The sequence below is a fragment of the Vombatus ursinus genome, unplaced genomic scaffold (genome assembly GCF_900497805.2).
Source record: "Vombatus ursinus unplaced genomic scaffold, bare-nosed wombat genome assembly UNPS02003292.1, whole genome shotgun sequence".
In the NCBI taxonomy this organism is placed as follows: domain Eukaryota; kingdom Metazoa; phylum Chordata; class Mammalia; order Diprotodontia; family Vombatidae; genus Vombatus; species Vombatus ursinus.
In genome coordinates, this window is record NW_020943070.1 from 3,688,525 (window position 1) to 3,698,441 (window position 9,917).

The following is a 9,917-nucleotide window of genomic DNA, read 5'->3' on the forward strand; positions in this document are numbered from 1 at the left end:
AGATATACAGACAGATCAGCAGACAGACAGACAGATACACAGACAGACAGACAGACAGACAACTTTCAGGATGGTTGCTTTCCCTTGTAATCTTGTGGAATGAATCTGAAAACCTGATTCTGAGAAGGGGGACGTGCGTGTCAGCCATTTGCCAGGAGGCTGGGACGCTAATACGATAAAGACCCCCTGATCTGGTCCAACCCTCTCATTTTGCAGAGTAGGAAACTGAGTCCCACAGAGGTGACCTATTACTTGTCCAAGATCACATGGATTACTCATTAATTAAAAAAAACCTGCTGTTGTTATTTCGTTGTTTTCACTTGTGTCTGACTCTCCATGATGCATTTGGGGTTTTCTTGGCGGAGATACTGGAGCGGTTTGCCCTTTCCTTCTCCAGCTCATTTACAGATGAGGAAACTGAAGCAAACGGGGTGAAGTGACTTGCCCAGGGTCACACAGCTAGGAAGTGTCTGAAGCTAGATTTGAACTCAGGAAAATGAGTCCTCCTGACTCCAGGCCTGACACTCTATCAACTGTGCTGCATTTCAACAAATACAGAATGACCCAAAAGTCCCAAAAGTCTTAGTACAGTTTTAAGCTATTAAGTCACAGAATTTAGAACTGAACATTAACGTCAGAGGTCGACCCCTTTATCTAACAGATTAGGAAACAGAGGAACAGTGCCCAGTGTGAAGAGCCTGTGGTTAGTGCTGGCTGGTCCTCGTGTCTCAAGACCGCCTGGAAGTGCCCTTTTCTGTGAGATGGGAGCCTGTGAGAAAATTCCAGCGGGCTCCTGGGAATCAGTAAAGAGCAGTGAGGCCTCGCTGGTCTCCAACACTCAGCCCTGTATTCCCTGTAAGCAATGAGAGGAAGGATCCTTTCCCTCTGTCTGCATCATCTACCACCTCCCTCAAGAAGCCATGACCAGAATATATAAACGAAAGGTCAAAAGATCCCAGGCCCCAATCAGCTTGGACTAGGAGAGAACAAGGAGATGTCTTGTCATTCTGTTCTGTCTATGCCCTTTCAGTAAATGCCTTTGCACTGAGCCTATTGTCACCTCTGACTGACCAGAGGCAAGGTACACACTGGTGGGGGCTCAGGAAGTCTAGTTTTAGGAGCGTGGACCCAGAGAATTTCTTGAACCCTCCAGGGAGACCCAACCCTCAGGTGCAAGTACTTGGGGGGAGGGGATGAGGGGAGGGGTTAACCATTCCCCACCCCTCACCCCCATCACTGGAACGGCAGCAAAGGTCTGCTCTCCCTCCCCCCGCCTCACCTCTGCCGGTCTTCATCCAAGCAGTTCACTATGGCGTTGCGCTGCTCGATGAGGGTCACCAGCTCCTGCATGAGCACCTTCTCCCGTCCCCGGTCTTCCTCCGTCCAGTCCTTATCTGCCCACGGAAGGAGAGAGAAAAACAAGCTCAGACCAGGAAGAGACATCTCCAAGATCATCTGGTCTAATCTGCGCCAGAGAAAAGCGGGGATCCCTCTAGCAACACCTCCAACAGGAGGACTCTCTGGGCCTGCCCTTGGATACTTCTAGCGATGGAGAGCTCACTATCTAACTAAGAAGTGTAGCCTAGGCGGAAAGACCCCGGTCTTCCTGACTCCTGAGTCCAGCGCCTTCTTTACTTCCGTCCATCCTTTTTCTGCCCACACACTGCAGCAGGGGGGTTCCAGCTGGGCTTCCCACTTATTCTGGCCCCACCCCCATCCTCCCTGCCGCCCTGCCCAAGCTGCCCTTTCCCAACCTGGCCCCAGCCTCGTTGCCGTCCTTCAGCAGGAGGCTGTCCAGCGACGAGCTGGGGGCCGTGCTCACCGGGCTTGTTGAGAAGGCACCGCAGCTCGTATTCCACGTCAGCCTGGCGCTGCTCCAGATTCTGCTGCTTGAAGCTGCCAGGGACAGAGAGAAAAGGCTGAGACCTGGAGGGCACTCCTGGCGGCAGGAACAAGAATCCAGCGGCTGCCCTTCTCTGCAAGGGTGGGGGGCTACAGGTGCAGGACGCTACATACTCATGCTGTCAGGCTAGGTCCATGCCCTGGCTACTTCTGTCGAAATGGTTTATCCCACCTTCCCTCTTATTCTTTTTTATGAAGAACGAGAGGCAAGGGAGGTATAATGCGTGGGGAATCAGCTAGGAAGACCTGGGTTCAAATCCTGCTTCCGACTTCTCAGTGCTCTAGGCAAAGTCTAAGGCTAGACATTGCAGATTAGGTGGCAACGTGCATTAGTGAAGGGGGTTTTCTCCCCTGGGAGTCCCCCATACCAGTAACAGCACAGTCCACTCCCTATCCCTATCCAGGGCCTGAATCTCTGGCAAACAAGTAAAGATGTTGTAAAAACAGGCAAACAAAAACGATCAAGTTCTATGCCCAAAGGGCTTTCAAAATGTGCATACCCTTTGACCCAGCAATAGCACTTCTAGGGCTATAACCTAGAGAGATCATAAAATGGGGAAAGGACCCACATACACAAAACTATTTATAGCAGCTCTTTCTGTGGTGGCAAAGAACTGGAAATTGAGGGATGCTCATCAGTTGGGGAATATATATGAATGTAATGGAATACTATTGTGCTATAAGAAATGATGAGCAGATGGACTTAGAAAAACCTGGAAAGACTTGTATGGTCTGATGCTGAGTGAAGAGAGCAGAACCAGGAGAACGTTGTACACAGTAACAGCCACGCTGTGCGATGACTAACGTTGATAGACTTAGCTCTTCTCAGCAATGCAAGGATCTAAGACATCTCCAAAGGTCTCATGATGGAAAATGCTATCCACATCCAGAGAAAGAACCATGAAGTCTGAATGCAGATCAAAGCAGACTATTTGCTATTTTTTTTTCTTCTGTTGAGTTTTGTTTCCTCTTTCTGGTGGTTCCTCCTATTGGTTCTAATTCTTACTTACAACATCACTAATGTGAAAATATGTTTAATATGAATGTAAATGTATAGCCTATATCAGATTGTGTGTCATCTTGGGGAGGGTGGTGGGGAGGGAGGGGGAGAAAAATTTTAAACTCAAAAGCTTATGGAAGTGATGGTTGATAAACCAAAATAAATTAATTAAAAAAAATGATCAAGTTCTCCATGGCAGATGTGTCTGGCTGCAGCAGAGAGATGCAGAGATGGAGAGAGAGCTGTGGAGACAGCTCTCTGCTCCCACTAGGTCTCGGTGTATTTCTGGCCTGAAAGCCCCCGGCCTGCTTCTGGAGGCCCAGGGACGCTCCCTCCCAGCCCCGCAGCTTAGGGGAGACCCAAGGGAGGGAGAAGCGGCCGCCACCACCAGTGAACTCACACGTAGATGAGCTCCGACTCCCGCCGGACCAGCATGTGCTTCTCGTGAATAAGCTTGAACCAGTCCACCAAAAGATCATCTTCATGGCTGTCTGCAAGGGGAAGCACACGGCCTGAGCCCAGGGGCCGCCCTCGGAGGCCCAGGGACGCTGCCACTGGCGAGGGGCCCTCCCACGGAGCTCCCGGGGCCGGGGATCTGGGCAGGCGTTAACGTGCAGCCTCATGAAGCCCGTGGATTCCAGAATTCGTTTCCAGAGGGCGAGGGGAGCAGCTGGAAGCAGCCCAAACTGGCCTGGCTAGTTTCAGGAGGTCACCCCACCCCAGAGGGACTGGGCAGGGGCTGAGGAGAGGGAATCCCATGCCCCACACGACCCTCCTTCCCCATGCCAGACAGTACCCCCAGCCTGGGCCGAGGAGCTCCTGGGCATGGTGCCTGGCCCTCCCTCTGTCATAGCCCACTTCCTCCGGGGCACCCCACATACCGTTCTGCCCACTGCGGAGTTTCTCCTCCAGGGCCACCCCGCGATGCTCCAGCTGGTCCAGCTGCCGCTCGATGCCGTCCATCTCCCCATGGAGATCCTCCTCGGGGATGTACTGGTCAGCTTGGACCTGCCCAAAAGGCCCCCAGGTGAGGACCCAGGCAGGGGAGGGAGAGGGGCAGGGGGAGGGGGAGGCCCACTTCGCTGCCCCGCCCACCATCTGTCTGGTCACTGAGCCGTGGCAGCCAGCCACAGGCCCGGGGAGGCTTTACAAGAGCAGGGCAAGCCTAGCACCCATGTCTAGCCCGCTCTAGAACGCTCTGGACTGAGAGCATCCTTAATGAGAGGAAGAGAAGGAAGAAAGGGGGAAAAGCAAAGAGAGAGGAGGAAGAAGGAGGAAAGAGGAGACTAAGGGAGAGGCAGCATGGGCCAGTGGAGAGACAACTGGCCTCTGAGTCAGGGAGAGCCGAGTTCAAATCGAGCTTCCAGCACAGTCAGTAGCTGGCTGACACCAGGCCTGCACCCCCATCAGCTGGAGCTGACCCTGGCTGCTGTCCCCCCACCCAGCCCAGCACAGCGCCAGGCACACAGCAGGTGCTTCCTAAATGCTCTTCCATCCCTTCATTCTCATTCCAGGCATGGTGCGGCCCGGATGTGCTCTGAGGCCACGCTCCGGGCCTGTGGTTCACAGAAGACCCTGCAAGGCCTGGAGGCTAGGGATGAGCGCGTACCTTGCGTTTGATGAGGGGGAAGCCGTGTCCAGGGGCAGGCGGCCGCACAGGCTTGGCTCCCTTCTGGGTCTTCCTGGTGGCGGGGGAGGACATGGGGGACGCCTTCCGATTGAAGGGGTTCTCTTTGCAGGAGGACTGAAAACAACCAGAGAGAGAAGCTGGCTGAGAACGGAGGCTGGAGATCAGGGCGGCGAGCGGCCCGCTGGGTCACACTAACTTTTGGAGAGATCCGGGGGCGTTCTTCTAAAGTCGATCTGAGCGGGTCACTCCCCAGCTCCCGAAGCTGCAGGGGCTCCCTATTACCTCCAGGGCCAATGACAGTCTCCTCTGTTTGCCCATCACCACCCGACGCTCCCCCCTACCCCGGCCCAGGATTCCTGGCCTTCTTGCTGTGACTGGCCCAGGACCCTTCATCTCCCATCTCTGCCTCTGCCCAGGCTGACCCCCTACCTTGTTCCCTCCTGAGCTCAGCTCCAGGGCCGGCTGATCCCCCAGGGCCGCCAGCACCCCCCCCCCCCAAGTGTGGTGTCTCTCCTGAGGGAACGCAAGCTCTTTGAGGGCAGGGACGATTTGGTGTTGGCTTGTACTTCCAGCACCTAACACAGCGCTTGGCACACAGCAGGCATTTAATAAATGCTCATGGATTGACTGCTCAAGGTCACACAGGTAGGAGAGCTGGAGGAAGAGGGGAAAGGAGGAGAGGCAGGATTCAAATCTGGTCTTCTGTCAACCCCTGGGAACCTCTGGGCCCCCACCCCACTCTGACCAGCAGTTTCCAAGCACCCCGGCTTCCCGGCAGAGCTCTGCACCCTCCCCCTCTTGCGGCTCAGCTGTCCTGGGCACCCAGGGCCCGCAGGCCCTCCTGCTGTCACCCCAGCTCCATCCTGGAAGAATCTCCTCTCCCCTCCCTCCTTCTCCTCCCTCAAGAGATGCCCGGCCTTGTTTGCCGCTGACTGCCAGCATCAAAGTGGGTGCTCCAGGGGCCCCCCTCCCGGCACACCCCGTCTGGGAAAGTGCCCAGCCCTGCTGTGGAGGGGTTCTACGGCTAATGTGGGGCCCCTGGGGGTTCAACAGCCAGCTTCTCTGGACTCCAGGAAAATCACTTTACCTGCCTGCCTCAGTTTCCTCGACTTTGAAATGAAGTCACGCCAGCACCTCCCTTCCAGGTTGTTTGGAAGATCAATGAGATAACGTGTGTACAGCACATGTCAGCCCAGTGCTTGGCGCATGGTGGGCACTTAAATTATCTTCCCTTCCCTCCCTCCTTCCTTCCTAAAGCTAAAACTGTGGGTGAACAACCAAACCCCAGACTGGAGAAGGCTCCCCACACAGGACTACAGAAATCTGGGCCTGGCGCGAGGAACAAGGGATTTGGGTCAGAGGCCCTGGGTTCAAATCTTGTCTTTCCCCAGCCCCGGAGGCAGGGGTGGCCCTCCACAGGCAGCTCTCCGTCTGTGATCCCGTCATTACTGCCCGGGTGACCCCTCTCTGGGCCTCAGTTTCCTCCTCAGTACAATGGGGGGCAGTGGCCTCTGATCACAAGGGTCCCCTCCACCTCCCCAACACTGAGTCTGACCCCCGGGGAGGAAGGAAGGCTCGGCCTGCACTTTTTGGGGCCAGCCTGGGCCTCCCCGGCCCCTCCCCCGGAGCATCCCCTGGCCTGCGTTAGAGCCACCTGGCCTGGGGATCAGGACAATCTGGGATCTCTGTCAATACTGTCTGAGCACGTTCCAGGTCTGCTCAACCAGGACTAATGGTCAGGCCCAGGAGGAGCATCTCCCGCCACGTTCCCTCAGGGCTTGTCTCGGGCCGGGAACCCAGGCTAGAGAAGGGAAGGAGGAAGGGGGGCGGGGAGGGAGGAGGAAGAAAGAAACAGAATCAGAGACAGAGGCAGAGGGGAGAGAATGAATGGGTGAGGGGAGGGAAGGCTGTGCCCTTGAGCACTAAATCACATAAGCAGCTGGGCCTCAGTCTTGTCATCTGTAAAATGCAGGTGCTGACCGATTGCCCTCCAGGCCCCCGCAGGCTATGAACACCCGACTGTGATTTCTCCAGCACAGGGAGCTCCTGGTGTGGAAGCTCTCTCTGCCTACGCAGATAGCAGCTCCTCAGTAACTTCTCGTCTCAGAGATTTGGGAGGGGGCACTGAGAGATTAAGTGACTGGCCCAGGGTTCGACAACCAGTTTGTGCACCAGCAGGATTAGAACCCGGTCCTCCTCGCTGAGTCCAGCTCTCCGACCCCTAGCCCTGGAGCAGAAAAGGCCCAGGCTCTATCTCAGTCAGACTCAGGGACGCTGGAGCAGCCTTGCCATGGACACGTTCACGGGATCTCATAAAACAGGAATCATGTTACTTGTGCCCGGTCTCACTACCAGGCTTCCTTAGCGTCGTGCACCCAGCAGAGCTAATAACAACAATATCTAACGTTTACAACACTCGGGGGATCACAAAGCACTTTACAGCGTTTCATTGGCCCCCCCACAAGCATGAGAGGTGGGTGCTATCATCATCCCATTTTGCAGATGAGGAAACTGAGGCACACGGGGGGGGGTGACTTTCCCAAGGGCACACAGTAAGTGGTAGGGTCTTCTTGGTCAGAGCCGGGCCCAGAGTTCTGTCTGCCTTCCGGTGAGTAGCCGCCTGGGGTGGGAGGGGACAAGCGGCCAGGGCCAGACTCACCTTCACCTGCAGCTGGGGGGACGGAGGGCTCCTCTCTGTGACCAACAGGAGTGGGGTGGGGGCGGCCCCGACGCAGGGCTGGGTGGGCTGCGGGCCCGGGGCGCCCTTGGCTTGGCTGGCGGAGGGGCTGGGGGGGGCCTGGTCCAGGCAGGGCTGGGCTATGTCTTCGGAGAAGGAGACGGAAGAGGTGGCGGAGAGGCTGGTGGGGGCCCCAGGGGCGTGGACGGTGGGCTCGGAGGAGCTCTTGGGCACCGCAGGGGGCTCCAGCTCGCCAGAGGCCGGAACAGAGCCCTCTGAGGAGAGGCTCTCCACGCTGAGGGCCGGCGACGGGGTCGAAGAGGGCGGCTCTGAGTGCGAGAGTCGAGGCGCAGGGAGGCTGCCAGGGTGCAGAGCTGTGGAGACAAAGAGAGGGGGATGAAGAGGGTGAGAAGTTCAGGGTTTGGGGGCGAGTGATGCCCAGAACCTTTGGAAGGGAGCCTAACACAGTGTGAAGAGCCCTGGCTCAGGGCCCAGAGGGCCTGGGTTCAAATCCCACCTCTCCTCGTGTGACCTTGGCAATCACTTCCCTATGCCTCAGTCTCCTCATCTGTAAAGTGGGGGGTTGGCCTCCATGGCCTCTGAGGTCCCCCCCAGCTCTGGGCACTACACAAAGATGGATACAGAAGTTCCAGCCCGCCTGCAGACGGCCACAGGATACGGGAGGGCTGGACCCGGGCTGCCAGGACAGAGGCCGGTAGCCCCACCAGACTGCCCACACCTCGCTCCAGCTTGGTCACGCCCTCACTAGTTACTGGGTACCATTTTTAAAACCTCGGCTTTAAAAATTCTTCCATCTCCATCCCAGCAAACTGTCTCCCTCCTCCCCTCCACCGGTGCAAGCTTTGTCAAAGGGTGTGGTGATGCAGGAAGAGCGTGGACCAGAAAAGAATGGACGCTCTCGGAGGGCAGGGACTGGCCTGGGCTTGTACCCAGGTCTGTACCCCCAGCACCCAGCCCTGTCCTGCCCAGCATACAACAAGCGCTTAAGAAATGCTTGCTGAAAGATCTAAGACATCTCCAAAGGCCTCGTGATGGAAAATGCTATCCACATCCAAAGAAAGAAATATGGAGTCTGAATGCAGACAGAAGCCAACTATTTGCTATTTTATTTCTCCTGTTGTGTTTTGTTTCCTCTTTCTGGTGGTTCCTCCTATTGGTTCTAATTCTTACAACATCCCTAATGTGAAAATATGTTTAATAGGAGTGTATATGTATAGCCCATATCAGACCGTGCGCTGTCTTGGGGAGGGTGGTGGGGAGGAAGGGGGAGAAAAATTTTAAACTCAAAAGCATATGGAAGTGGTTGTTGATAAGTCATAATTAATTAATTAATTAATTTTAAAAAAGGAAAAAAAAACCAAGGAGGAACAAGAATTAGATTGTAATTGATTGTAAGCTCCTTGAGGGAGTGACTCTAGCCTCTATTTGTATCTCCAGAACTTAGTACTGTGACTGGCATAGAGTAGGCACTTAATGTTTACTGATTTATTCTACCAAAAAAAAAAAAAAAAAAAGCAATGCTTGCTGAGCCGGCATTACAATAGCCAGTTTGGGCTCCATCCCTCCTTGCAGAGGTGGGGGGCTATGGCTGTGGAATACTGCATATGCTGCCAGAACCCTGATGGTTAGGGGTGCTTTGCGGGACTTTTTTTCCTTTTCTATTTGTTACAAGGGATCTGGAGTGGGGGTGGGGGGCAGGGGGAGAATTATAAAGGTGATGTAAAAATAAAAAATACCATAAGGTGTTTGAAAAAAAAAAAAGGGGAAATCCAAATGAATCTGAATAATGGGGGAGTGTGGGATACTGGGAAAAGCTGTGAGTAGAAGAGAATGGAAGCCCCCTTAGGGCAGGGGTCGTTTCATTTCTGTCTTTGTACCCTCAACGTCCAGCTGTTGACTGACTTTTGAATTCAATTCCACCAATCAGACAACTACTAAGTAAGCATTTATTAAGGGCTTACTATGTGCTGGGCACTGGGCTAGACCCTGAGGGTACAAAGACAGAAAAATAAACTAACCCTGCCCTCGGCGAGCATCCATTCTCTTGACAGAGACAACCTCTATGTATGTTCTGAGTAGACACCAGAGAAGTGCCAGGTCCATGGAGGGGGGCTCGGGAGGGGCTTCGTGCATGACAAGGCCTCACGGGGCCTCTAAGCCGACATACACGGCAGAACGGATTGGAATCTCCTCTGCCGTGGACCACTCAGTCTCTGCTTGCAGGCACCTAGGGACGGGGAACTCGCTACGTTTCCCAGGACAGAGCACTGCACTCTCACAGATCTGGCTGCAGGGATTTCTTCCCCTGACCCCTAGCCTGCTCTCATCAGCTTCCCTTCCCTGCCCTAGTCTGGCCCTCTGGGGTCAAGCCCTTCCTCTTGTTGGCGAGTGACCCTGGTGGGAGACACGAACCATTCCCCAACGGAATGGAACAAGGTCTGGAGGAACCGCGCTTGGGGATCGTCCACACTCGCGGGCCGCCGTCTCTCCCCAGGCTGGACAAGGCAGGTGTGAGCGCCTGGGCGATACTCAGCTGTAGTTACTGGAGCAAGGCCCCCTGGGGGAGTGATCTCCCTAGACCGCTCAGAGGCAGACTGACCACACTCGGTGGCTATGGGGACAGAGCCCCGGGCTGGCCATGCCGGGGGGCCATGGGGACAGAGCCCCGGGCTGGCCACACCGGGGGG

At 55.3% G+C, this 9,917-nt stretch overlaps 1 protein-coding gene across 3 annotated transcripts in view; it reads right to left on the reverse strand.

Moving 5' to 3' along the window:
• MICALL1 (MICAL like 1) overlaps positions 1–9,917 on the reverse strand; it is a 32,328-nt gene that overhangs the window by 2,040 nt on the left and 20,371 nt on the right. For all 3 annotated transcript variants that reach the window (XM_027871762.1, XM_027871752.1, XM_027871770.1), the window contains 6 exons: positions 7,192–7,583; positions 4,512–4,646; positions 3,784–3,910; positions 3,303–3,393; positions 1,823–1,896; positions 1,280–1,394 (listed from right to left, as the gene is read on the reverse strand). In XM_027871762.1, the coding sequence (XP_027727563.1) occupies positions 1,280–1,394; positions 1,823–1,896; positions 3,303–3,393; positions 3,784–3,910; positions 4,512–4,646; positions 7,192–7,583 (934 nt within the window). The remainder of the gene's footprint in view (positions 1–1,279; positions 1,395–1,822; positions 1,897–3,302; positions 3,394–3,783; positions 3,911–4,511; positions 4,647–7,191; positions 7,584–9,917) is intronic.